Source organism: Torulaspora delbrueckii, chromosome 2 (genome assembly GCF_000243375.1).
Source record: "Torulaspora delbrueckii CBS 1146 chromosome 2, complete genome".
Lineage (NCBI taxonomy): Eukaryota > Fungi > Ascomycota > Saccharomycetes > Saccharomycetales > Saccharomycetaceae > Torulaspora > Torulaspora delbrueckii.
In genome coordinates this window covers 555,244-581,887 of record NC_016502.1, presented here as the reverse complement: position 1 = coordinate 581,887, position 26,644 = coordinate 555,244, and the positions used below count along the sequence as shown (strand labels likewise).

At 42.0% G+C, this 26,644-nt stretch overlaps 15 protein-coding genes across 15 annotated transcripts; 3 read left to right on the top strand and 12 right to left on the bottom strand.

Moving 5' to 3' along the window:
* Nucleotides 1-107: 107 nt before the first annotated feature.
* FTH1 (Fth1p) lies at nt 108-1,421 on the bottom strand (the record flags this gene model as incomplete). The annotated part of the gene is made up of 1 exon (XM_003679620.1): nt 108-1,421. The coding sequence occupies one exon, from the start codon at nt 1,419-1,421 to the stop codon at nt 108-110; it is 1,314 nt and encodes a 437-aa protein (XP_003679668.1).
* Nucleotides 1,422-1,714: 293 nt separating this feature from the next.
* On the bottom strand, nt 1,715-2,917 carry MFM1 (Mfm1p; the record flags this gene model as incomplete). Its single annotated transcript, XM_003679619.1, has 1 exon — nt 1,715-2,917. The coding sequence occupies one exon, from the start codon at nt 2,915-2,917 to the stop codon at nt 1,715-1,717; it is 1,203 nt and encodes a 400-aa protein (XP_003679667.1).
* Nucleotides 2,918-3,044: 127 nt separating this feature from the next.
* KTR3 (mannosyltransferase KTR3) lies at nt 3,045-4,247 on the bottom strand (the record flags this gene model as incomplete). The annotated part of the gene is made up of 1 exon (XM_003679618.1): nt 3,045-4,247. One exon carries the CDS (start codon nt 4,245-4,247, stop codon nt 3,045-3,047), a length of 1,203 nt encoding a protein of 400 aa, XP_003679666.1.
* A 1,579-nt stretch (nt 4,248-5,826) lies between these two features.
* Nucleotides 5,827-6,873, top strand: LDH1 (triacylglycerol lipase; the record flags this gene model as incomplete). The annotated part of the gene is made up of 1 exon (XM_003679617.1): nt 5,827-6,873. The coding sequence occupies one exon, from the start codon at nt 5,827-5,829 to the stop codon at nt 6,871-6,873; it is 1,047 nt and encodes a 348-aa protein (XP_003679665.1).
* Nucleotides 6,874-6,956: 83 nt separating this feature from the next.
* ALD6 (aldehyde dehydrogenase (NADP(+)) ALD6) lies at nt 6,957-8,453 on the bottom strand (the record flags this gene model as incomplete). Its single annotated transcript, XM_003679616.1, has 1 exon — nt 6,957-8,453. One exon carries the CDS (start codon nt 8,451-8,453, stop codon nt 6,957-6,959), a length of 1,497 nt encoding a protein of 498 aa, XP_003679664.1.
* Nucleotides 8,454-8,795: 342 nt separating this feature from the next.
* TDEL0B03230 (ferric reductase family protein) lies at nt 8,796-10,949 on the bottom strand (the record flags this gene model as incomplete). The annotated part of the gene is made up of 1 exon (XM_003679615.1): nt 8,796-10,949. The coding sequence occupies one exon, from the start codon at nt 10,947-10,949 to the stop codon at nt 8,796-8,798; it is 2,154 nt and encodes a 717-aa protein (XP_003679663.1).
* A 663-nt stretch (nt 10,950-11,612) lies between these two features.
* On the bottom strand, nt 11,613-14,207 carry COS111 (Cos111p; the record flags this gene model as incomplete). The annotated part of the gene is made up of 1 exon (XM_003679614.1): nt 11,613-14,207. The coding sequence occupies one exon, from the start codon at nt 14,205-14,207 to the stop codon at nt 11,613-11,615; it is 2,595 nt and encodes an 864-aa protein (XP_003679662.1).
* Nucleotides 14,208-14,714: 507 nt separating this feature from the next.
* On the bottom strand, nt 14,715-15,908 carry TDEL0B03210 (agmatinase; the record flags this gene model as incomplete). Its single annotated transcript, XM_003679613.1, has 1 exon — nt 14,715-15,908. The coding sequence occupies one exon, from the start codon at nt 15,906-15,908 to the stop codon at nt 14,715-14,717; it is 1,194 nt and encodes a 397-aa protein (XP_003679661.1).
* A 510-nt stretch (nt 15,909-16,418) lies between these two features.
* Nucleotides 16,419-17,504, bottom strand: TDEL0B03200 (uncharacterized protein; the record flags this gene model as incomplete). Its single annotated transcript, XM_003679612.1, has 1 exon — nt 16,419-17,504. The coding sequence occupies one exon, from the start codon at nt 17,502-17,504 to the stop codon at nt 16,419-16,421; it is 1,086 nt and encodes a 361-aa protein (XP_003679660.1).
* Nucleotides 17,505-18,019: 515 nt separating this feature from the next.
* On the bottom strand, nt 18,020-19,453 carry TIM50 (protein translocase subunit TIM50; the record flags this gene model as incomplete). Its single annotated transcript, XM_003679611.1, has 1 exon — nt 18,020-19,453. The coding sequence occupies one exon, from the start codon at nt 19,451-19,453 to the stop codon at nt 18,020-18,022; it is 1,434 nt and encodes a 477-aa protein (XP_003679659.1).
* Nucleotides 19,454-19,621: 168 nt separating this feature from the next.
* On the top strand, nt 19,622-20,545 carry CWC27 (putative peptidylprolyl isomerase CWC27; the record flags this gene model as incomplete). Its single annotated transcript, XM_003679610.1, has 1 exon — nt 19,622-20,545. The coding sequence occupies one exon, from the start codon at nt 19,622-19,624 to the stop codon at nt 20,543-20,545; it is 924 nt and encodes a 307-aa protein (XP_003679658.1).
* Nucleotides 20,546-20,775: 230 nt separating this feature from the next.
* Nucleotides 20,776-21,471, bottom strand: VPS28 (ESCRT-I subunit protein VPS28; the record flags this gene model as incomplete). Its single annotated transcript, XM_003679609.1, has 1 exon — nt 20,776-21,471. One exon carries the CDS (start codon nt 21,469-21,471, stop codon nt 20,776-20,778), a length of 696 nt encoding a protein of 231 aa, XP_003679657.1.
* An 84-nt stretch (nt 21,472-21,555) lies between these two features.
* RGL1 (Rgl1p) lies at nt 21,556-22,944 on the bottom strand (the record flags this gene model as incomplete). The annotated part of the gene is made up of 1 exon (XM_003679608.1): nt 21,556-22,944. One exon carries the CDS (start codon nt 22,942-22,944, stop codon nt 21,556-21,558), a length of 1,389 nt encoding a protein of 462 aa, XP_003679656.1.
* A 145-nt stretch (nt 22,945-23,089) lies between these two features.
* Nucleotides 23,090-25,627, bottom strand: MCM7 (DNA replication licensing factor MCM7; the record flags this gene model as incomplete). Its single annotated transcript, XM_003679607.1, has 1 exon — nt 23,090-25,627. The coding sequence occupies one exon, from the start codon at nt 25,625-25,627 to the stop codon at nt 23,090-23,092; it is 2,538 nt and encodes an 845-aa protein (XP_003679655.1).
* Nucleotides 25,628-26,304: 677 nt separating this feature from the next.
* Nucleotides 26,305-26,526, top strand: MIN7 (Min7p; the record flags this gene model as incomplete). The annotated part of the gene is made up of 1 exon (XM_003679606.1): nt 26,305-26,526. One exon carries the CDS (start codon nt 26,305-26,307, stop codon nt 26,524-26,526), a length of 222 nt encoding a protein of 73 aa, XP_003679654.1.
* Between the last annotated feature and the right edge of the window lie 118 nt (nt 26,527-26,644).

Sequence of the window (26,644 nt, the reverse complement as noted above, 5' to 3'; positions counted from 1 at the left end):
AATAGAGATACTTTTAATGACACTGTTTGAAACCATATTTGATATCGATTGAAAGAATTTTATCAAGCAACAAAAAAACTGCTATGCAATTATTCTAAGACATTTCATTATTGCTGGATAGCACCGTTATCCACGGGCTGGCTTCGACTGACTAGTGGAGTGGAGCTTTCGTCAGATGTTCTTGGGCAAAAGGGTTGAGGTTGGCCAGTTGAGTCAGTAGTAGTCTTCAATTGTAGCGACTTTTTAGCAATTTCCATTCTTTTGATCATGCGCTTTTTCTGCAGGAAAACCGGAAGGAATGGAATGTACCCATGCTCTTCAGTCTTCAGTAATTTGATCATTGCAATGATGGTCAGCCAATAGACGTTATATCCGATAACAGATCCGTACGTCGCGCTGTTAGTCCATCCAAAGATAGCGGTTAAAATCATCCAACCACCATCTTTCTCACCATTGCAGCAATTGACATGCCATACGGAGTTCTTTATGTCATATGATCCTGGACCACTACCAATTTCCGACATATCCTGTCCATTGCACTTATTGATATAGTTCTGCAGTTCAAGTTGCCAGATACCCTTAGAAAATAGCCCTGCTGAGATTAAGTACAAGAAGCAGGTAGCCACCACTAAGCAAATTTTGAGAGACAGCGAACCAGAATAGCGGAAAAAGAAGAAACCAAAGATACCACTGATAGAGGCTGCAGTTATCATGGATAATGGAATAGCGGACAACGGCTGGTCAAGACCGACACCACCAATGAAAACCACCGCTTCCAAACCTTCTCTCAATGCAGTGATAAATGGTAGGATGAAAAAAGCATATTTCTCACTAAATTTGACAGCATCTTGACCTTTAGCCCTGAGCATCATTGATCTATCGGAGTAAATGATCGATGCCAATTTCACTCTAAATTTTTCCCGTAGCTTACCCATACGAAGGAAGAACAATCCCATGAAGGAAATAATCACGGATGCGATAATACTCAAAACACCTTCGTAGTAATGTTCCCCTAGTGACCATAAGTCCGTACCAATATGGTAAAACACCACTATAATAGACCCTCCGATCAGCATACAAAACAAAAGTCCCAAAACACCACCAGAAACAATTTGTAGTTTCAATTTGGAGTAAAGTTTCTTGTTATCAACTTCATCTGTACCTTCTTGATCGCGGGTCGATGTATCATTAGGAAATTCAAATTCTTCTTCCTCTTCTTCCAGAGTGAGCGGCACAGAATCGGGCATAGAATTCAAATTCCTGCTGGTACTGGATATATTCGCCGAAGCTTCATCTCCATCAATCGCCAAGGCCTGCCTCACGATCGCCAGAAGAATGGAGATGATGACCACTATCTCTAGCGACTCTCTGAGAAAGATGAAAAAAATCTGAAACGAGAAGTAATCCTCGAAGCTCATCATGGACTGTGTTTCTGCTACCTGCCGATAGTTCGATAGATGATCGGAATGATATACTGTGTCTTGTGTCAACTTTGCAGAGATGTAGCCATCTTTATATGTTTTATCAATCTGCACCCGTTAACTGTAGAGATCACGTGAACAGTACAGATCAATTCACTAGTTAAATGGAATGCTTCGTCTCACTAATGCTCCCAGGATTTCATCCAAACCTTTTCCCTTCTTGTCAATCCTTGTTTCTAGACTCTTTTCAAAAAGTTCGAAGCGAATTGAAATGATTTCTGTAGCTTTAGGTATCACTTTATCTTGGACCGACTTACTAACGACATCTTTTGCAGTTTGTGCAGATGCCTGATGCTGTATGCAAAGAGGCAGCTCATTGCAATCATGCTGAGGACTGTGACGAATGAAAATCCCCAATTTGTTCCTTCTATGAAATTTTCTAAGTTCATACCATATAATGAGCCCACCCAAATGGCTCCTCCTAGCGAAAGCATTCCTATGGTGAATTGAATACCAAGTAGTAACAGCTGATTTCTGTTAGAGTCCAAAATTATATTTATAATCTCTTCGGTGGTCTTAACATTCGAGATGGCACTTTCAATGATTTGCACGATTTCATCTACGTGCGAGTAGTAGGTCTCAAGAAGCATCTCTATTTCCACATGGTCCTCTTTCTCTCTGATCTTGCCTGCATGCTTATCAGTGAGGTACATTTCACAAAGAACATCGTCCTGATCTAGGAGATCATCTAACATTTCCCTGACTAGAAGAGCCTTACGGCGGAAAATGGTCAATTTTTTGTTCTGCATCAGCAAAAATCGTAGCTTGTCCCTAGTTATGCTATACTCCAAGTCTGTCAGGATGCCTTTGCAAACGGTCAGTAGAACTTTCATCTCACCAGACATATTGGACAACGCCGAAACAAAGATTGCCTCTAGGGCTCTAAATTCGTACGGCAGAGGATCTTTACTTAGCCCATAGGTTCCCTCATTGGTTAATTTGAGTGTTAAATCATTGATGAATGCCTTGTGAGTTGTAGAGTCGAGAGAGATACCGTTCCCCACAGAGTCGAATATGATCACCATGTCCGGCTTGATCAATGCTCTTATAGTCAGTAAACTAACCAAAATCCCATTTTTCCTCACCAGCAAGCTGGGAACCAGATCGTTTTTCCTGGATCGTTCAATCTTTCTCAGATCTCTCGGCAGCAATTGATGTCTGGAGACCAGATCATCTCTCTTCATCTCTGATGATTGGCTGACCTTATTACCTTGAGCATCAAAAATGGTGCATCGTATCGTCCCTGAGCCATAGTTGTATAAGGAGTTATTTCTCTGTATAAGGTTTTTCTGTAATAGGATTGCTGCACTATTATCGGTCTTCTTCGGTTCAGCTGGAGTTGAAAGGAATCGCCTGCACAGGGTAGGTCCATATCTGAGAAAGGGCAGACGACCTCTAAGGGCAGAATGAATCGTCAGTCTTTGAAGGCGAATCATCAAAGTCGGGCTCAGTTTCACTGTTTCTGAGCGCACGGTATATGTTCCTAGCTGCTTTTTTCAATTAAGTATTGACAGTTAATATATTGAAGATTGACTGACTGAGCAGAGCCCTTATGTAGTACGTTTATACAATGCTTGGTGGCATGGAATAACCAGCGGCGCTGAAGTACTTCCTGGTGCAGAAGTAGAAGTCACCCCATGTATTATCCTTGGAAGGGTTACATACGCACTTGTTCTGTAATCTGATCTTCTCTTCCACCGGGCATGAGGTGAAGTCTGGATGATGGAATCCCAACCCATCGAAAAAATGAATTTCTGACTTATCAAGCAACAAAGAAGCTGCGATAGAATGTACAGGCGCGTCACCCCAACGCTCGTAGAAGAACCCACCACGCTTATCCAAGAAATTAAAGTATTCAGAGAAAGCTGGAGATCTCCAAAATTCAAGGGAACCAACTTCGAAATTGGACCAAAAGTGACACATGTTGTAAGTCTCACTACCATCGTTGGAGATGAACTTCATCAAGTTGTTTTTGTGAATATACTGCGGATACTCCTTCATAAAATCCTTGGTCGTTTGCCATAAAGTAGGAATGGTAGCCTCGTATTCAGAAACTGATAATATGAACCCATACTTCTTGTTGTTTTCCCTCAAGAATTTAAAGATATCATACTGGATGTCACAAAACACTGTGATATCCGTGTCAACTCTCCAGTACCATTCATAGTCCTTTAACAATGGATGTCTATAAAAGAAACCGGAGTTAAAACGGCACATATGTCTGTATGGAACGGAACCACCATAGATGATATCATCCTGAATCATTTTTTGTCTAGCAGATTCGAATTTATCTTCATCAATCCAGGATGGCACGGACCAATGTTCCTTGGGGATTTTCCCATATTTAGCTTCACCAGACACGAGTGCAGTGGTTACTCTCTTAAACTCATCCGTGAAATCACCATCGTTCAGGAAAACCCAATCGTAATTATATCTATGATTGAAACGATCTTCGACGTGTCTGATCGAGAGTACCAAACTCCATAAATCACTGTTTCTGGCCAAAGTCACCATGACTGCCTTTTCCCTCTTCCCATCGTCCTTTGGATGATGTACGCCTTGAGATATATCAGTAAATGGATATAGGTATTCGCCACTAGCTTTCTTTGAAACAATGCTTCCGCTACTGCTATTCGAGGGACTATACGTCACAAATAACAATGTAATAACGACCACTAATGCTGCAAATGACAGTCTAATCCCACGCTTGTATTTTTTCACCAAGAGTGCCGACTTGGGCATTAGCTTCTTCTTTTGGGTGGCCATCTTGAATTTTTGCAGCTATAAGAACTGGTAACCAAGTTCAAAGGGATTAGTTGCACTTTTCAAACTCTCGGTCTTGTCGATGTTATAAAGTTCGGCAGTTTTCCTTCTGCAGAATATCCACGACGCGCTGAATCGAGCGTGGAAGGTTAGAAGTTTTGGAAGTCTAAAAAGTTGAGCGCGATTCGTCGACTTGAGGTGTTGACTGGTCATAACAATTGAGTTCATCAAACTGACCGCACAGTACATAGAAACTAGGAAGTCTCGATCCATGACTGTGACTGTGAGACCTTTGGATATCTAAAATTTGGAGGGATTCTTGTATAATTCCACAACCTTTGCAACCCTTCTCCACGGCTGTCGTGAGGCTCTGGCGCTGTTTTCGATTCTTCTCCAGTACTTTAGTATGCATTTCACTCCAAAAGAGTATTGAGCTATTACGCGTAGCAATCGTGTGCTCCAGCATATATTCTAAGTGCACTGTAGGTTTTTAATACAATACAGCCAGGTTCCAAGGTAGAATCGGTCGCTTTGAAACAACAACGAAAAACGCATCCCCAAGCTTCAAATCAAACACATTCTTGGATGACCCTATTTCCTATTGGTCTCTGCATGTTCTGTACTTCTCTCAGACTTCTTTTCCCGGTATTCCCAGTCAAAACGGCTTATAGACAAGTAGACCAATCAGCTCCTCGAATGACTAACATATCCTCGTACCATCTATTGTAGTCTTTCCGAAACATTTGTCTTCACCATGCAACTAGCCTTTCAAGCAGAGTGCAAAGGCATCTGCTTGTTTCATCGTAATTTGCTTGTGAAATGGTTAAAAAGAGCTCGGCGGCTAAAATACCTTTTATAGCCCCTATATATTACCCGCTTTTGGTGATCTTTAAAGATACTACAAGTCTACCAACTTCATACCTATTCAACAAGCTATACCAGTGACAACCTAAGTAACGAATCTCATTGCGCTACTTGGAGATTTGCAACTCTTAACAAGAACTCCCCTTTGGACTGAAATCCCGGTTGATTCAGATGATTGCGTAGAACTTCTAAATAGTGTTCACGGTGAGGATTTCTTTCGAGAAATGAAGGGCTGTATACGTGAGTTCATATATGCTCTCGATTGAGATACTACTATCCATTGTTCAAAGATGTCTCTCTTGAGAGCAACCATTTTGATTGTCTTTTTACAAAACATCGTTATCTCTTCTCAATTCACAAAGTTGTGAGATAATCTCGCATCTTGTCATCTGTGATGTCTCTGATTACTCTGCCCAGAAAATGATCAAGTCTGGGGGCCTCTTATGTCGCAGAACCTCTCTTGAGCCATAAATCTTGAATTGACAACTTAAAGTAGCCACTATTGCTCAGAGCCTTGAGATCTGGGACGAAGCTACGTCGACAACAAGCATATGCGCAAGATACACTTGGTCTTTGGTGTTGTTGAATTGTGAATAGATCTTAGATGGTTCTCATGATGCTCAGTTCGCGAAGATACAGATCACATAGTAAACGAGCACTTACATAAGCAAGAATATACAATGATCCTTTCGAGGACAAATCACATTTCCCAAGTGCAATGATGGATAGTTGTATATTGGAAGGTCAACCGCTGTCTAAGCGGTCTCTACGTGCTATTGTGGAGTCATACAAAGATGGTCCTCAATTGATGGAGTCTATAAGGCAGGCCCAGGCAGATCAAGATTTCTCTACAGTATTCATAAAAGAGCATGAAGGTTATGCTCAGCTACATGGTACTCATACCTCTTCAATTAGGACGTGCCACAATTTGAGACAATCTAAAGGTGGCGGTGAACTGTTCCTGTTCATACATGGTTTAGGTGGAACCCTCGAACAATTCGAGCCGGTGCTAAGAGAATTGGATCAAAGAAATAAGAGCTTCTTGGCGTTTGACCTGCCCGGTTTTGGTAAGAGTGATGAATGGGACCAGTATCCGATGCTAGATGTTGTAAAGTCCATTGACTGGCTGATACACCAATTAACGAACAATCTAAAATTTGAGAAGCTTAACCTAATTGGGCACTCTATGGGGTGCTACCTTGCAGTTCACTTCTATCTATTATTTCATGAATCCTGGTGCATTAGCAGACTTGTTCTCTTGGCACCGCCAAAGCCCAATGTCGATCAGTTATCGAAAAGTAAATACTTGATTCAGTTCGGTTTACAAACTGGTTTTAGGTTCCCATGGATGTTTGACATATATAGGACAAGATTCGATCAATCTAAGGGTTTATCAAGCTCAGGAATCAAACAATTCTTTTATCGTGACGGCGATATCACAGATAAATATCGGAAACTCTGGCAATTTCACAATAATGTTCAAATCAAAAGCCGAAGCATCTTTGGATACTTTCTTGGTTGGGAAGAGATTGATTGGAATGTATTAAATAGGGTACTCTCTCACCAGGAATCCAAGACAAAGCTGCTAATTTTATGTGGTGAGAAAGATACCATTACCCCAGAGAAATACTCTCGTGAGATTTATGACCTTCTCAGTGATGTGCCGTCTAAGGAAATTATCACCATTCCAAACTGTGGTCACAACCTGTGCTTTGATTTGCCAGAGGTGGTGAACCAGATATTCTGTGATAGTATTCTCCAGTAAAACATACCAGTTTAGTTTGTCTTGTATTCAACCGAATATATATATAGATATACCATAACTCATAAAGATCATTCAAATACTGCTTACAATTTAATTCTGATGGCCTTCACGTTAGTGTAAGCCTCGTAAACCTCCTTACCCATTTCTCTACCATAACCAGATTGCTTAACACCACCGAATGGGACTCTTGAATCGAAGTCGTTATATGTGTTCACCCAGACAGTACCAGACTGTAGCTTTCTAGAGACTGTTAAAGCAGTTGACAAGTTTGTAGTTTCGATAGCAGCAGCTAGGCCGTACTCCGAGTCATTTGCCAACTCGACAGCTTCCTGCAAAGTCTTGAACTTACCAACGACTACAACTGGACCAAAGATTTCCTCCTTAACGATTCTCATATCTCCTTTAACATCGTAAAAGATGGTGGGCTCAATGAAATATCCCTTGCCATCCAACTTCTTACCACCATGAATCTTGGCACCTTCTTCTTGGCCAACTTTGATGTATTCCAAGATGGTCTTGTACTGTTGTTCGTTGGTGATTGCACCTTGATAGTTGCTCTCATCGAATGGATCACCAACCTTAACATTTTCCTCCACGTACTTCTTGAAGGCATCAACAACCTTATCGTAAATACCCTCCTGGACGTATACTCTAGAACCAGCAGAACAAACTTGGCCTGCGTTAGCTAGGATACCGGCGACCAGGTTTGGAACTGCTTTCTCAATGTCCACATCGTCAAACACTAAGTGGGCAGACTTACCACCAAGTTCCATAGTAACCTTCTTCAAGTTAGCCTTGGAAGCTTCGACAGCAGTGCTTCTACCAACGCTGGTAGAACCGGTGAAGGCGACCTTTCTGATCTTCTTATGGTTTGTGATGGCACTACCCACTTTGCTCCCCGAACCAGGAATAACGTTTAAAGTACCTGGAGGGAAGCCAGCTTTCTTTGCTAGGTTTGCTACGAATAGAGCATTTAGTGGAGTTGCTGAAGCAGGCTTCAAGATGACGGTGTTACCCATGGCCAAAGCGGGTGAGATCTTCCAGATCATCATCATCAATGGGAAATTCCATGGAATAATCTGACCACACACACCAACAGGTTCATGGAATGTGAAGTTGATGTGAGTGTCACCAGAGTTGATCACTCTACCATCGACCTTGTCAGCATAAGCTGCACCGTCTCTTAAACAGTTGATAGCCAACTTAATGTCATTGTGAGAAAGAGCCAAAGTCTTACCGTTATCTGCTGTTTCAATGGCAGCAATCAAGTCTTCATTTTCTTCGATCAAGTCTGCCAATTTGTATAAGTGCTTAGCTCTCAATTTTGGGTCCTGGGTCGACCATTCACTGTTAAAAGCTTTCTCAGCTACCTCGACAGCATACTCAACGTCTTGTTCGTTACCAGCAGCGATGTCCACGATTTTCTCATTGGTTGAAGGGTTTTCAACTTCACGAGTCTCCCCACCTTGCGCCTGAATAAACTCGTTATTGATGAACAAACCGGTTGGTTGTTCATACTTTAACCCGTTGGGCAAAGTCACTTGAACTGGTTTAGCTGCTGTAGTCTTGTATTGAGCCATTATTGTTTAAATTTCCTGGTTATCCTACCATATTTGACAACTCTAGCATTCAATATCGAGTCATTCGATGCTATTTTATACCTATAATCCTAGCTTATCCCTTATGTTAAACGTAATGCACCCATTGCTATAGGTTCCTCATCCGCAAATTAAAAGACCTCCTTGTAAGTTTCAGCCATTGCTTACGGCTTGAAAATATCACTAATTATTAATCATCAATAATAACAAAAAAATGTCGAAAATAAAAGAAGGTAAAGAGAAAATAATAATAATAATAATAATAATAATAATAGTAATAATAATGTCTATTGATATTGCGATTTGCACTATTTAAAATAAATTTTACCAAGTCTGTAGCAACTCGAAGAGTTCGATTCTGCCACCTCTGGGCTCTCCAGCTTCGTGCGCGATGGTCTTTCTCACGTCGTCACACATGGCATTGTGGGCACAGGTCATGACTGCAATATTGTCTTGGCCTCCACTTTCTTCTATATCCTGGCGTAGTAATTGAGGTAGGTTGGGCCTTGCGTCTTTGAAAATAACATGAGGTAACTCACGAACGATAGGTTCTAACCATGGGTAAGTGTCTATACTATTCACCTTCTCGTTGTCATCAAGTTTCTCATCGTGTTTGCTGTCACCCTCTGATAAAGACTCGGTGGTACTGTTAGTGTCGAATCTTGAACCAATCTTACCGTCGTGATACTTGGTCACATAAATAACAGTTTCGATGAAATCGTATTTTTGAAGCGCTTTCAATTCGTCAACAAACCAATCCAAACTATGCCAGTTTCTAATGACCCAGTAAAGTTTGATAAATTTGGTCTTGCTGTTGCCCGCAAGCTTCTTTTGATGAATGTCGGAAATGTATTCATAGAGACCTGGAATACCGTTACCACCAGCAACCATTATCACTTGATCGTAGGCAAACGCAGGTTTGTATTCTCCGTAAAAACCTTCGATTGCCACTTTGATCTGGCAGGAATTATCTGGCTCATTCAACAGTCTGGAGTAAAGGCGTCTGGTCACACCGTTCTTGATCCTTATTAAGAACTTAATCGTACCATCTTCGTCCTTCAGGACCGTGAAGGGGTGTGATTGGAAGAAAAGCCAGCTCTTACAGAAATGAATATACCCGAATGAACCAGGTGTAGGTTTCTTCAATTTGAAATCATGAGGCATGGTGAGCACCAGTATTTCATCAGAGACAATCGTCGCTTGAGCAGTCTTGATTCCCATGGAGGCAATTCTCGCTATTCTCATGAATCGGTCAAAACACCAAAAAGCAGCTGCAGCGTAAGCCCATTGGCCATACGAAAAGGATTCTAAATGTATCCAAGCTCCACAGAGGAAGAAAACTGCCATGAGAATATGGATGTATAGGAAAAGCTCGTAACAAGCCGTTCTTAAGAAAGCCATAGATTGGAAAAACATTATTCCTCCACAAACCATTGCCACTGAACCCCATCTCCACCAAGCTGTATCTTTTCTGGTATGAATCTTGTTGAACCATATGGAGTTCATCAACATAGCTATGGTATGTGTGAACGCAGAGAAGATCGTCGTACGAGCTAACCACTTGTGGTAAGTGTAGAAGGTCGATTGTTTCCAACCGGTGATCCATAGTAGGAAATTGTTACGGCCTGCGAACAAATACGTGGGCACCATCAGAAAAATCGTGATCACAGCGCTTCTATCACCAACATATCTACTCAACTGAATTCTTTTGTCTGCCCAGATAGTATCGTTTGGCAAGAAATGGATATTAGTAGCTTCACTTATGACAACCAAACAGAAAAAGAGACAAAGCACAATAGTCTCCAGTCTTGTAGGAATCACACCCTGCATGAAGTTCCTGGTCATATGTTTGTTATTCAATAGAGCTGGCAAGGTGATATATTTTCTTAGCAGACGTATACCGCTCCACCAGCCTACCGAACTTTTAATTCTCATTGAGAAAGTTGGGAAGAATCTCGAGAACCAGTGATCGACACCTCCAAAGAGCACCAATAAAGCCCAGAATCCCATTAATCCACCTCCCCAGGCGACAGCACGGTCGAAATTCTGCCATCTATCTCTGTTTGAAGCATATGCGTACTTGAATGTTTTTTTATTATAGTAGATGGGGTAGTTGATCACCTGAGTTTTGTTGAAGCCATGCACTGTGCTTGAGTCAACTAGATAATTTGTGACATTTTCATACGCGGCTTCCATCTTGGCCCTGGTCATTCCATCGCAGGATTCAATGAGGTAATCTTCAAAAGCTTTAGAGTCTTTCTCGCTCTGGGCCTCTTGGTATCCACAGTAAACGTAGGAACCTAAGGCATTAATATCGGTACAGGCGCAATTGCCCTTTTTTACCTTACAGAAAGTGGCCACAAGAGCTGTCGTGCATGCCATACCAATGTAGTCACCTTTCTTGTGTCGCACATATCCTCCACTGGCGTACGTGAAGCCAAAGAAGATGAAACTCAGATAAATGGTTAGTAATTTCATCGCTTGAAGCTTTTTCGATATTGTGAGAACTCTTGAAAAGCTACGACCGATAACACACAGACCTTTATACTCGAGCTATAAAGCCGGATGCCAAGAAATATCACTCAGACATTCTCAACTGTGGCAAGATAGACGCCAAGACAAGCGCCAAGACAGACGCCAAGACCTGCTCAACCGCCAATCAGCCTCTTTGGGATTCGACCTTCCCAAGGCAAGTGAAAGCTTTCTTCGTCCTCGACTGAGTTGATCGACGTCCCAATAAAGAGAACCCGGGTGCCGTTGTGGTAATATATTGTTTAACCAGCTCAACTTTGTACCAAATAATGGGGGCTATAGCGGCGGCAAGGTAAAAATCTGGACAATACAGATCTATTCAGGTGTCATGAACCGGAATTTTGCCGCTCCACACAGTGTTTAATGTCATCGCCACCTTGAAAGAGCGATAAATCGCTTGTTTACCAGCACTCTGGGGCAGAAAAACGGGTGCAACATGCATGGCGTTTCTCGGAGCTCTCTTCTTTCCCAACAATTAGCCAAAAAGCGTTATCGATGTTAAATTGTTTCAGTGTATATTCTTCCATAGATTACCAGACAGGCTTGATCTAGGTGCACAAACGCGCTAAGGCATAGTTGAAAAAAAAAATTAAGTTCGAGACTCGTAGCTTACAACAGCACCCTGGTTCTTGCTACGAGATTTTCCATTATGAAATTATTTTCACCAAGATTGCTTCTCAACTCGGCATTTCTCAATTCACGAATCTTGGTCGTTATCTCATGCCCGAGTTGATGGATTCTTCTAGAGGATTCGAATATCGAATCCAGCATGGTGCTTGGATCTGTAATTTCCTCTTGATCACATAGGTCGACGACAAGTGAGATGTGATTGGGTGACAGATGTCTGATCCTGTACGACGTTGGCCTCTCGCTTCTGATAATTGTGACCCTGAAATTTAATTCTTCCTGTTGATGGGCGCTCAGGCCATATTGAAGGGCGAACACTTTTGATATTTCGATGATCTCTGGGTCAGGAAATGGGCCTTGTTCGTCGAAAGATGGTTTGGATAACACGCTGAATAAGTTCTTCAGCGAAACCTCATCCATTTGGTGTATGTGGTCCATGACTAGTAGCGACACGAAATCATTCAATTGGCCATTGCATGTCCAGGCTAGGTTCCTATTAAGACCTGCTCTCGCGAAACTGAATCCCATATCCTTGCTGTCTTTTTTTTCAAAACTTCTCATGATCAGGTACTTGATCATATTTTGCCTGCACCACAGAATGTCATCCATCTTGACATGTTGCAGCGCATTGTTCAGTTGATGATCACATAGATATTCAAAGATTTCAGCTGGATTTAACTTCCTAAGCTGGACCACATTGATGGATTTCTGGCGTGCTAGGGTTCTGCCTCTATTTTGAGCATCAATTGGTTGTGGATTGTCGTCTTTATTACCACAGGTTGTAAAGAAATTTGTTGCGACCTGAGTGCCAGTCCGACCTCTCGCAACCTGATTATAGTAATCATAGTTTTTATTGGAATCTGTCAGATAAACGACGTCAAGTTGTGTCTCAGCTTTAGACGTCGTTTCAACGGATTCTTGTACTGCTGGTAACATCGAAGAACAGTTCAAAATCTTGGAAGGTTTCTTCGTAATAATCTCATAATCAATGCAGAAAATCAAGTGCGATAAATCCAAATGCGTAATGTTGGGGCATAATTTTAACAGATGCAGAATGTAACCGATGGGCAGATCTCGGAAAGGTGCATATTTTAGTAGAAACTTGTTTGCGTAAGGGTGGCCCGTTCTAAAAGGTTGAGAAACAGTGAATTTGACCGTCGTGTTCTTGCGTTGTCCATCGGCGCTATCCTCCCCTGATCCTCGATCTAATACCTTGGGGTCTCTTTTCTCGCTTAATAGCCTACTACTCTTAGATCCAATTTTCAACCTGTACCACAGTGAACGCCGGACTGAATTCTCCTCTTTGACCTTGGACTTTTGGTTGTTTTGTGCTATCTCACCGTTAGCGCTTTTCCTCCTGTTCCCATTGAGCTCTAACGCCGAATGATCAGCACTATTGCTAGTTGAAGTTGTGGTAACGAGCGAAACGTGGGAGTTGTTTTGTAAGGAGGACATGATACTGCTTGTGAAAGAGCTAACGGAACTATTGGAGCGATGAGCTCTTGTACGCCAGGACCCTGAAGTCGAGGGGAACGCGTGAACGTTATTGAATTTTGGCGATGATGCCGCAGGAGAACTTTGAGAACTAATTGAGGGTGATCGTGATGCCACTCTCTTCAGATTGAAACTATTCAATGCAGTGGCCCCATACAATGGGTCGTGGCGATGTCGCCAGTCCCTCCAACCTGCGAGAGCATATTCATATGTTTCATCGAAAGAGGATTCTGCTAAGGAATCAAAACCATTCAAAGACTCAACTGCTTCGCAACCTGTCTCAGAATTTTCTACAATGAGACCATTCTTCAGCTGAGATAAATCCAAAATCTTAACGTAGTTACCATTTTCTGGATGCAGCCGGAGCGAAGTCACAAATTGAGCCACGCGGTACGTCGAAGTAAACTTCGGCGACCTGTAAAGAACCATCTTTGAAGCTTCGTAAAAACTCTTTGACACATAGAGACAGTTAACCAGATTCTTTTGATCTTCAGCTTCAAGCATCAGTAATACGTTTGCCAGAATTTCGACCGGGAGAGCTTCAAACTTTGCATCTGGAGGTTGTCTTGACTCAAAGATCGTTTGCTCAGACTTCAATCGATCGTGCTTGTGTGATTGAGTAGTCCTTAAAGAAAATATCGAGAAGGTGTCACTTGAACCATGCTCATGTAGCTTGCTGATAAGTTTCTTGGAAGATGAACTGATCAGCGACTTATACTTCCGTCTGATCTTTGAACTTTTACTATCTCCAGCTCCGTCAGTTATCGAACAATTATCGATCAATTGACCATCGTCGGTGGGAATTTCTTCACTCCCACCAGTCGTAGTATTGGAACTAGTGCTGCCAAAAGTTCCTGTTTTCATCAGGGAGCCACACGAATTCTCATCCCTGGTCACTGTGGGGCTCACAACTCTATTCTTACACAGACTAAAGGTCTCATTACGACGAATGTGCGGATCTGCTCCGAATACATTTTCACCTTCTTTCCTGCTATACAGTCTCTGGTAAACAGAGGTTCCATACCTCCCATAGTCGGTACTCACTATGTTGACCCGGGGGTACCGTTGCGAATTTGATCCCATCTCGTATCTCTTCTAACAGTCCAACAGCAACCGTATTTAGATGAAAAAATCCACTCTTGGATATATATATATTCTTGGATCGTTCTTATCGGTGGCTAGTTATCGCTTTAAGGCCTATCGCTCCTTGTGGGGACTAAGGCGAAGCGAGTTAAACAGAAGTATCACCTTGACAGGAAAGCGATAAGCCCTTTTGCTGCGTCTTAACATTGCCACGGCGACCGCAGAAGTATGTAGGGGTCTACAAATAGATTGTCTACGATCGAGCTATTGATCCCGATTCATTCCGATCGATGCTACAAGAAGTCTTCGTCGCTGGCACCCTTTACAGATAATGCCATCTCAAGGAAGGTATTTATGCTCATATCTCATTATCAAGGGCAACAGAAAGATGATCCACTCTTCTCTTGTATCTATGGACACTGTAAGAAAAAGCTTTATTTTAGGATACTAAAGTTCCTATCAAGTTGCGATACTTTATAGAGCAAGGCTAAATTGCTTTGAGTAGGATTACAAAAGTTTATCATAGTCTGTATCTGGCTTTGCAGCAGAAAAATCCACATGATTATCTTGCAAGGCTCTTAGATTGAACAGGCCATTTTCTTGGATCATTTGCGGTTCTATAGGGCCACTTTTCACCATCGAAGTGAGCAGTTCATAGGCTATTTGCGAAGCAGCTATAGCTGTTATCTCACTCTGATCGAATGGCGGGGAAACTTCTACCACGTCGGCTCCGACGATTGGATAATCCTCCAAAGAGCGTAAGAGGTATATAAGTTCCCTTGTGAGCCAACCGCCCGCCTCGACGGTACCTGTTCCAGGAGCTGCACTAGGGTCCAGAACATCGATGTCCACTGAAATATAAAGTGGTTGTTTTTTTGGAAGGAGCTGCTTAATCTTTTCAGCTAACCCTTGTACACCGAGTCTGATAATGTCATCACTTTCAATTCTGTGGAAACCAACGTCATCATCATCTTCGTAGTCTTCCCAATCCACGCCACTTAGACGGGTTCTTAAACCAGCGTGAACATTATGCTCGGACAAAAGACCCTCTTGCTTTGCCATCCATAACATTGAGCCATGAGTGAATTTAGAGGACTTACTATGCCAATAGGAGGGATACTTTGATGGAGACCACGTATCCAGGTGTGAATCAAAGTGTAAAACTGTGATGGGGCCGTAAAGCTTGTAAAGGTTTCGAATCACTGGTAAAATAATACTATGGTCTCCGCCTAGCGAAAGTAGTCTAGGTGGCATCGAGCTCTTTGAATACTCACTATCTCTATCGAGCAAATTCTCATAAGCAGCTGTCATCATTTCCAGGGCTAAACTGCTATCCATTGGAGTAACGGGTATGTCACCACAATCCACAACTTTGGCCCATTTCTGATAAGGATTAATTCCAGCTCTGAAATTGAAACTACGAATTGGGATCTGACGCTGAGAGGCCGCACGAATTGCCTGGGGACCGAATCGAGCTCCTGGACGATAAGTTACTGCACTGTCAAATGGGACACCAATTATACCAATATCAAAAGTAAAATTCTTGTCCAATAGACATTTTTGGTGTGGTAGATGAGCATAAGTATTGATCCCACTAAATGGCCAATCTTGGCCCCAGAGTCTGTCTAAGTCGTCAGTTGCACGATCTTCATAACACCAAGCCAAGCTCAGTAGCACACATAAAGAGAACAAATAAAGCATACTGGTGATGATTGAGTGGGGAGCATCTGTGATACCCTCAAAGGGTTCTTGTTGATACTTATAGTGAACATTCCACACTCACTGATAACGAGTCGAGGCGTTGCTATGGTTGCATTCTTTTAAGGACTATTAGCCCAAAATTGGCCTGATAAGGTGCTAAGAATACACTGTCTTAAGTCGCACCGGAGGGACATGTTGAGCTTTTTATTAATTTGGTGGATTGAAGTGAGACTTAAGCGACTGAAATTAACTCGTTGTAGGAAGAGCTGAATTCATGTCAACACACTCACATTCATTGAGCAATCAACTGCAATCTCTTCAAACCAACACTCTCTCTTTGTTGTGACTTGTTGCGAGTTCCAACGTAGTCAGTAATTTACTCATTTGGTAGATGCTATATCGTCTATTCCTAAGTTTATAATAGGTAGAGTAAGTAGGCCATACCAATTGCTGAAAACACTTGAAATAAGACATTCACCTGTATAGAAAGTAGGGCAGCATGCAATTTCTCTACATGGCACCACCCATAACTTCAGAAACTAGAGGAACGAGCTCATAGGTTGCAACTCCATCTTCTTTGATCTTTTTTGAAATGAGAGGCTTGAGCTCCTTCTCGAAAAATCTGAGGCAGTCTTTTCCATCAAAGAACCTTTGAACGCCAGTAACGTTGGAGTCTTCGTTCATGTAAGCATTAATGCGCTTTGCAACCACATCCCAGCGATTTGTGTCCTCTCCTGGCGCGACATTTGCTATCGTCGCCAGTAATCTGATGCGGTTCTCAGTGGTTGAAAGCCTGAGAGAGTACCCTGTAGAAATTACAGCAAGCATAAGGATTACATCCATCATATAGATTAAACGTAATGTCCACGTACCAAAGAAGAGAGCATAAGAAAACTGAAGAACACATACTCCAATCGGTAGTATCGAGAAATTCTTCCATCTCCAGGTAAACTTGTTGCGGTGAGAGTCAGCTGGAAGATTATCCTCGGCTAACACAGAAGTATCCTCCTTGTCCCTATTGAACTGATCGAGGACCTTTTGCTGATATATGCTCACTGCAGCATGCAGGCAACTCTTCTCGCAGCCTTCTTGTGTTTCTTCCTCATGAGTTGGTTTCAAAACGTAGCGTCTGAAGTAGCTCTCACATTCTGCACCATCAAAGATACAGTGTGGTGTTTTCCAATCGCCTTCAGTATAATATTTTCTGTTCAGTTGACTGGCGACCTTGTCCCACCCAAATGCCAACGTTTCCTGCTCTGAGCTGAAGAAATCCTTCGTAGCTTCTGCTAGTGCCATATTGTTCCTGGAGACCAAATTCTCTGCTCTTTTCTTTCTGCAAATCAAACAGATAACAGGAGCCCATATGATACTTACTACGACAATACCCACGATGCAGATATGATGTGATGCAGATACAGCGTTACGAAAGCAGAACAGTAGGCTACCGAACCATCCTACAATCATTAACGGTTCATAGGATCTCGTTGCTTCGTAGAGGGCCCAGGTGAAGCGAGATCTAAAGTTCTTTTTAGGGATATCAACACTAGCATCTTCACAGTCCCTATCATCTATCTTTTGGGTCAATTCCGTGCCCATTGTAGCGTGAAGAGTGTACTTATTCGTGTTCTTTCATATTGCAAAGCAGCACTTTTTTCATATCGAAAAGGAGTTTGGCCAAGAAGCGTAACTAGTGGCAACAGAACAATGAAGGCACCTTTTATCACAACACGTAACACCATCATTATTATCTTAATTATTGCATATTATCTTAATTATTGCCGACTGTAGTTTGAAATTATAGTCTTGTGCATCTAAGGCAAGTGCGGTTTAGACTTATACGTGACTGTGGTTTGTTGAGTGCATATTTTCAGTAACAATTAAAACATTCAGGCGAAACTCTGCTTCTTCAAAGCTTGAATGATGTCAGCAGCAAAGGCTCTGGTTCCTTCAGTGCGAAATGAACCCGTCCCTACCGCTGTTATTCAAGCAGCAGCTCTGAAGTCTTTGTAGCTTGTACAATTGATATTACTGGTATAGAGACTACTTACATTGAAAAGTTATATAGACAGATGATGGACATTAATTCTGATGGTGCTAAGAATCAGTTAAGCTTAGTTTTGTTGTTGTTGTTGTTGTTGTTGCTGTTGAAGTTTTTTCTCCTGCTTCTGCTTTTCAAACAAAGCATCGATCTCCTGTTGCTTCTCCATTTGCATTTTCAACTGTTCTTCGGGTGAAGGAATATTACCCTCGACGTAGTCCTTCAAAGTGAAAGTTTGACCACCCATCTGTTCTTGCTGAATTCTGATTTTTTCTTTCTCTTCTTCAATTAGTTGGATGAAGCGAACGTAGTTCTTTTCACCTTCTTCGCGAATTAAATCCAATGGAAATTTACTTCCTTGGGAACCCATGGTGTTAGCCACACCAAGAAGTTTCAAAGCCCAGTTTCCTTCCGTCTTTGTTTTTTGATCGCTGTAAAATTTTTCCTTTAGCTTCTGCACACGTTGTTCGAATTCTTGGGGGATTTGCTTCTTGTCATGGTAACTATTCAAGATCGGCCTAACGTCATTGACCTGTTGAGTTGCAAGGTATTCCAAAAATGGTATCAGTCTTAGCAACTTATCGTCTGCTTCGCCAGTCCATGGATCCATTGGGATTGCGTTCTCAGGTTGTAGCTTGTAGGTATTTGGATCGGTATCTATAGTAACCACTTTACCCAGGTCTCTGTTCAATTTAGAAATGTCCTTGATGTGGACACCATCCTTATAGACACAGTGTTCTTTAAAAAGATTGTAGGAGACAAAGGCATGAATTGGATCAAGCTTTTCTGCAATCTTTTCCGCATACATCATATAGTTGGAGGAAAACAAAACAATTTCGTAATATTGGGATAGGTAACCGAGGAAATAGTCACAGCCAGGTCTCTTTGCAGTTCTCCAACCATACTTTTGGGACCATTCAGAATGGACCAAGAAATCTTCCAAGGTAATAACCAAAGTTAGAGGTCTTTGGTATGGAGCTGGGGGAGGTGGTGGTAACAAATCTTCAAATGGAGGTTCTTGGAAATAAGTGAACATTGAGTTGAAACGGGCTTTGAATCTTTGAAACATTAAAGCAGGTGTATATCCATTGTCGATACCTTTCTTGAGTTCTTCGGACTCACCTTCTTCCCAGTCTCTACCCATATAAAGTGCTGTACCGGTCAAACCGGACAATGAGAAAATATAAAACCAATTGGCATATCTCTCTCTCTTGATATCCGTCGACGTTTGTCTTTTTCTTCTCTTCTTACCGCTTCCACTAGTGTTACCTTGGGTGTCACCAGCCGACGATTCAGTTTCCTTAGGCTTGTCAGCGTTCTCATCAACATCCACACCAGCTTTTGCCAGCAAATCTTCGGTTAGGATAGATTGGGGCTTCTTTGGATCCTGTTGCAGTTTTCTTGTCGATTGAACCAGGCTTCTTCTGACTAAAAGTGACGAAGGGCGTGCTACCGGGAAGGAAAGCTTCGACGCCAACTTCGCCGACTGTCTTGCTATTGAAATCATCCTCTAGGAGGCAATATTGGTTTGAATAGGTGTTCTTTTCCTCTATTAGTTAACCTATAAGCAGTATTATAAACTAAGCATTTGGAAAATTTTTCAATTAAAAAACTGACAAAATAAAAGTCAAAAGTAGCAAGATGAGATGAGCACTAGTAATGAAGCCGTTGACCAATGTCAGAACCTCAGACCAGTGCCAAAGTGGTGATATACACGACTAAAGGCCGCATTGATATAGAGTTATGGGCCAAGGAAAAGCCTTCTCACGCGAGGAGATTCTTGGAAGCCTGCCATGGAGGGTCATTGATCGATCAATCACTGTGTCAACTTTCAAAGAACCGGGATTGTATCATGATGTCAAAGCTTTCGAGCACAGAGAAGCTTCCGAGTGAACACAACGGCAGAATACGATTCAGTAAAGCAGGAATGCTCGGCTGGGATTGTCGTTACCAAAGATGGTTCATCACCTTGAGTGTCTTTGCAGATAACGATGACGAGAGAATTGCACTGGGTAAATTGGTCGATAACTCTATTTACTCCTTGAGAAGAATAGTCGATGAGAGTGAGCTGGACTCTGAGAATTGCTTGAAGTACCCCGCTACTATTTGCAAGGTCGAAGTGACGATTCCTTTCTTTAGCGATCTACAGCAAGCGGCTGTGAATCACAAGGCTTCGGTGAGCAAGAAGGAGCCTTCTGTGAAAGCAGCGAAAGTCAGAATACGTTATAACTACGATGAAGATGATGAAGATGATGAAGGCTCTATTCCTGCAAAAAGGATGAAGATAAAGTTGCCAGCAATTATAGCGGAACCCAGACTAGAGGAATATCATCAACACAATCCCGAAGAAGAGATAAAAGAGGGCGACAGGGCTGAAGACAGCGATGAGGTTGAGGAAGAAGACAAGGAAGAGCATGATGTTAAGGAAGAGTATGGGAATATCCAGATGGAAATTATCGACACCGGAAGCCAGACAAGTGGTAAAAGGAACCTGGATAGTCGAGAACAAGAGACGCTACGAATGCTCGCATTATTCGAAGAGAGGATGAAAGGTAAAACCATCATCAACAGACCTTCGGATGTCAAACGTAAGCCGTAAGGCAGTATTCAACTCATATTTCATGCCGGAGAAGCAATGTTGGTATTGGTGGAATCTCGTTGAGGTTTATACATCGATATCTACCCTTTGTCACAGATCTGTCTACAAAGCAAGTCGATTGAAAGTTCCAAGTACATCCTAAATCAACCGCTATTCAAGTTTCCAATTCTGTACATTTCTGTCACAGTTCCCTGCCCGGTATAAGTGAAGCTTGTGAGAGACCCCCTCACTCAGCTCAACAAGGAATAAAAGTTCTTATATGCGACATCAAGATCAAACAAAAGCTCTTTGGCGTCTTTATCGTCCAATTCTTGATCTATCTTCATCTTGTTGATCTTGACAATCCATTCGACTAGTTTTTTCTTGTTTCCTTCCCCACTCTGTGAGCCTGCCGTATCTTGATCTCCCTGGGTGTTGTTTCTCTGCAATGGCGTTACACGGTTTATACTGAGCAGCAATTCGGCCAGCAGTGGGTGCAATTGATCCTTTGTCCGATAATTTAGTTTTATCGCATCCATAATAGTAATGAAATTCCCTGTCGCTTCAGCGACATTCTTACTGTTCGCATTTGTCCCATTACCTACTGTATTATTATTATGTTCCACAGTCATTGGGATACCCTTCTCTAGCCGTATTACACCTGTTGAGGCTATTACGTTGTACTTCTTAGTAAACTCGTTAATCGACGATCCAAATTTTTGCCTGAAATCTGGATCGTTCTCATTATTAGCGATAAGCGTGTTGTACTGAGCTAAAAGCTTATTCACCAGTTGGGTATACTCCTGTTCATTATCAATAACGTCCTTGATATACAGCTTTTCAACTTGGTCGATTGTGATAATGATAGAATATATTTCCGACAACGTCTCGATAGTTTCTCTTTCCTTCAGCCCAATATCTCTATCATAAAGTGGTATTTCGTCCATTACGGTCAATGCAACCTTTCAAAAATGAGTAATTGGTCTACAATGGCTGGTTCATCTTGCGCATCTCAAGCATCTTAAGCCTAATCATTCCAACAAGGGTATTCGTGAAAAACTACTTCTATTGTAGATGATATCCAACTTCTTCAAGGTTTCATGATCATGGAGATAGACTACCGGTGGTAGTGGTGGGTAGTCTATCCTGTGTCCTTTGATATAATTTGCCGTAGTAGATGTTAGCACCCTCTTTAAGCCACCATAATTTTGGTAAAACTGATGTGCATATTTAGCAGTTTCCCTCTCTTGCAGTATTAATTGCTCGACATTTTTTAAGCTAGAAACAGTCCAGGGTGTGATATCAATAGGCTGGTTGATTTGAAAACTTTTCCCGTTGTTGATCTTGAATTTTATAGAGATCCCGTGAATAATTCTGTAGAGATTACCTCTAGTTGTCGTGATAGATGTGTGATATTGAAATGGTATTTCGCGTCCATGAGCCACCTTGCTCTGTAAAAGTTCTGTCTTGACACCAGAATTCGTCAACTGGTTAGCACTTGATAAATCTTTTTTAGCGTATCGATATAGTGATGCAGGTTCTTGCAATGACTTTTCGAATTCTTTAAAAGTTTCATTCTTGGTGAGCACTTTAATATCCATACTCCACTTGATCCCATTATGAGTGATTGCTTCATTAATTGGTTTGACTTCCTCCAATAGAACATTTTCCCGCGTATCGTTTCCAGAACCTCCAATGCTAGTAGTCGTGCCACTTCCATCATCATAAACTTCCAGATATTCCTTGAGGTTCGCAGCTGCGTGTTTCAATTTCATCTTGGATTTCTTGTTGAATATCAAAGAAGCTGATCCTGTCAGTCCGTCGGTAACCGCCTTCGAGTTCGGTCTCATTTCAAAGTTTATATGAAGGACATCATCTGTCGAGACGCATGGGTTCTTAATTGTATAATCGACCACCAATCTCTTGTCTGGTGAGAAAACTTGCCTTCTGATGGGGGGAAACAATTTACTGTTTGGTAAGAAATTGTACTTCTCCACATTTATGACCCTCGAGAACGATTGTGGTTCGTCTAAACCATTGTAACGAACATTGCATTCTAACAGAGTAATAGTCCTCCCAAACGTTGTGTTGTAATTTGTCTCTTTGATGTCTTCAGGAAGTCCAATGGTTAAGGGAATATCAATTCCCAGCATTTCCTTCTCCGTCATCCTTACCACTTTCTTGAACAAAATGGATGTCTTTTCGGCCTTTGGTTTCGAGCTGAAAGTGTGATGGGATAGATTGTTTAGCGATTCTATGCATTTCAGAGCTATCTCGATCTTATCAATCTTAAAAGCTTTTCCACCATTCGACCTTATTCTTAACTCACATTCTATTCTTGGCAGCGTTTCTGGTAACCCAGGACATCCTCTGATAACAGAGTTATAGCTGGGTTTTAGGGAAATGACGGGAAATGTCATTGGGCTCAAAGATCGGAGTCTTTTACCTTGTTAGTTGATCAGAGATTATTTAACATTTTGTTTTAAAGCGAAGCGTTCTGTTGACAAAAATCAATTATAATACATATCGATAAAAATTATCTTATTAGTAACTAGCGTCTAATTATCATGCGTCTGCCATTTCAGTATCTGAATCGACTAAATCTGCTGCGTTTGTAGAACGAGAAGCTTGGGGAGATGCCTGTTGAGCCTGTTGAGCCCTCGGTGCCGCAGACTGTGCCGCGGAACTGTCATCGGCGGAGCCATCGTCAACGAACTTTAGCGTACTACCGTCATTAATCAAATGCCAAACATTCAAGTAACTGTATTCCTGGATACAAGTGTTAAACTGCGTCATAGTGAAACCTCTCGACCTTATAGTCTTCACGATTGTTTCATACGGCAGAGCTTTCTTGAACTCATCACCCGATTCTTGAGCCATCTTCTTGATGGCCGTGAATATTTTTGTGGTAGGATTTTCTTCTTCTTGGTTCTTCCGCCTGCTATCCTGATACAAGGATTCTTTCGAGACTTTGACCAGCCTCAGGGCTTCTTCAACATCTTCGACCTCTACGCAGTCCGCCAGTCTCAGTTTGGCCAATGCTTGTGCTAATCTTACTATACCTAAAAGCGTTCTTGGCGTCGCTTGACCAAACGAAAATTTGGAATCCATCTCTCTTCTCGAGTCCTGCCTTAGACGGACATAGGCTTGAACAACGTATTCATTGACTGCTTCGCTCATGACAGGTCTCTTAGACTTTGCCACGGCGATATATTCCCTCATTCTTGCCGGTTCTATTGGCGTAAAATCGAGATCTGGTTGCCTGTTATGCATGTGAACAAAGGCAACGTGCTCTGCCAACTTCTCATCCTGATCCCTGTTGGGCATATCTAGTAGCAGGAAAAGGACATCAAATCTAGAAAGAAGTGCTGCCGGCAAATTGATGTTCTCTAGTGGCGATAATCTTGGGTTATATCTACCATACAGGGGATTTGCCGCGGCCAAGATGGATGTTCTTGCATTCAAAGTGGTGTTGATACCAGCTTTGGAGATAGAAATAGTTTGTTGTTCCATGACTTCATGGATCACCGTTCGGTCACTTTCGTCCATCTTATCAAATTCATCAATACAGCAGATACCATTATCCGCAAGGACCAAAGCACCACCTTCCAGGATCATCTCATCTGTAACGGGATCCTTCATCACAGCTGCTGTTAAACCAACACCAGAAGAACCTTTACCAGTCGTATAGACACCTCTTGGAGATATCTTAATGATAGCTTTTAGCAGTTGGGATTTTGCGACACCCGGATCACCCATTAAACAAACATTAATATCACCTCTAATTTGCATCCCATCACCGACTCGTTTTTCAACACCACCAACAAGCAGTAGCAATAGAGCCTTCTTGACATCTAAATTTCCATAAATTTCCGGTGCGATCGACTTCGCTAGTCTTTCATAAACATCACCTTCTGCGATCATTTGATCGACTCTGTCCTGGACTTCATGTGACAAACTAAAAGATGCAAATTTCTTCTTGTGTTGGTGGATACATTGTGCTTCAAGGTACGTCTCTGTCAATAAACCTGCCTTTAAGGCTTTGAATCCTGTATAAGGAGCTGGTAAAAAGATACCTGTGATATCGACAACATCACCGGGCGAAACGGATCTTACGAGCGGTCCATCGATGTGTATCGTTAATGATCTTGGTATATGACCCACGGGAACTTGTTGTGAAAGTTCCTGTATCCTACAGTCCTGGAACGCACTAAATTTAGATGCTCTGGTGCTCATAAACAATTGACCTTTCGTTTGATTTTGAGCGCATTCTTTCGAAGTACACTCGACTAAAGGTGTGAAAGTTCTGGAATGAACTTCTTGGAAAACTTCGTAACCACACTGATCACACGTATAAGCCACAACCATCACTGTTGGCTTCACATCGGAGACCCTAGTGACGATACCCTTGACAGTAATCAAGCGGCCCAAATAGTCACCTTTAATCTGTCTCACGGACAATGGCGTAGAGCTCGATAGTGCCTCATGCTTCGTGTGGGACAGGCCTGGCGAAAGAGGCTTGAAATAGAGATGGTATCTTCTTGTAAGTTCTGCAGGGAACAAATCTGCCTCATCTTCAACTAATTCTCGCAGAGCATCAGATGTAGACGAAGGCAAGGAGTTAAAATCCACAGAACTTTCATTCCTAATCTCGTTGGTCCGATCCGAAACCATTCTTTCATTCCTCAGTCTTCTCTGGTTTAAAATCACATCCAGTACATCATCCTTATAGTCAATCTCTTTCGTGGGCAAAGGCATAACTTTATCAACCCCTCTACAGAATAATTCAACCATATGGCTTGCATTTTCCTCTATAACAGTCACCAGATCTGTTCCACCGCTCATTTCCCCACCGTTTTCCGCAAATTTCGACTGCTGGTACCTGAAAATGTCATCCAACTCAATACACACCGTATTCAGCTCTCGATTGGCCACCTTTTGCAATAAATGCATATATTTTGGACCTTTCCCAACCTCTTCAGTTTCGACATCTACGTCCATCGACATAACATCCTGCTTATAGTGTTGCAAGAAATCCCCAATCTCCGATGAAAGCACGGTATAGTCGACCGAAAGCTGGATAGAAGGTAAAACAGCGTTCATAATCGCCTATAACCCCCTATAAATCTATCTTTCCTCACCCTATAAACGCGTTTCATCCATTAAGATCACTTTTGTTTACTGTTAAAAAGAGCCCTTCTTACTAGAACATAAGTCAAATCACAAATCACGACCACTATAAACAACAAGTTACTACAATTCAGGCTGATAAAGAGCCACTGAGATGGAATGCTCGAGCCCTTGAGTCTCAATCGCCGATGCAATGCCCTTCCAGATCTCCTTGCTTGGCAACAGGTCGATCAACGGCTAGTATCTGCTTCCAGAGCGCAATTCTAGATGCAAATTAATTTACGGAACGTTACTGTCTCAAGGCCGTTATCTGCATACCTGATAGGTAACCCACCACACTCGCAGCGTTAAGCCCCGGGTCTTGGCTTGTATGTAGATGGCAGTCTAGTAAACGAATAAACGATGTGCGCCGGAAGGTTGAAAATCGTTGAAAAATGGTATGATTTTCCAGAAATTGTAGCATTACGAGATAGAAGAAACGCAGTGGTTCGTTTGTAGCTCGATGGGATGCCTTCGCTAAATCCTATTTGTTTCTTGCCACTTTTGAAAGTCCATTGAGGTATCTCTATCGCTCGAACTTTAAATATATAAGCTTCATCGCACAAGAAGTAGTTTATCAATTGACTTGATCACAGAAAGTTATAATTAAAATGTCTGCATTAAGAATACTGCTGAGAAGAGTTACTGGGGGAAGTTCGATGCCTGGTGGAAGTAAGAAGATGTCGATGGTTTATGTTGCGTACTTGACGCTGGGTGTGACACTGCCCTTTATGTTGCCAGCACATATGACACAGAAAGTGCTGAACGACTCACATACAACTACTTACAAGGGCAGAAACAATCCCAGATGCATTTTTGCTAGATTGATCTGATAACACTAGGAGTGTCGAGATTTTGCTGGTTTTAATCTACGAGTCGTTACTATTTATTTAATATTATAAACATAATTAACGTATAAAGGAAAGGAGTTTTTTCACCGTAAGAGTTATT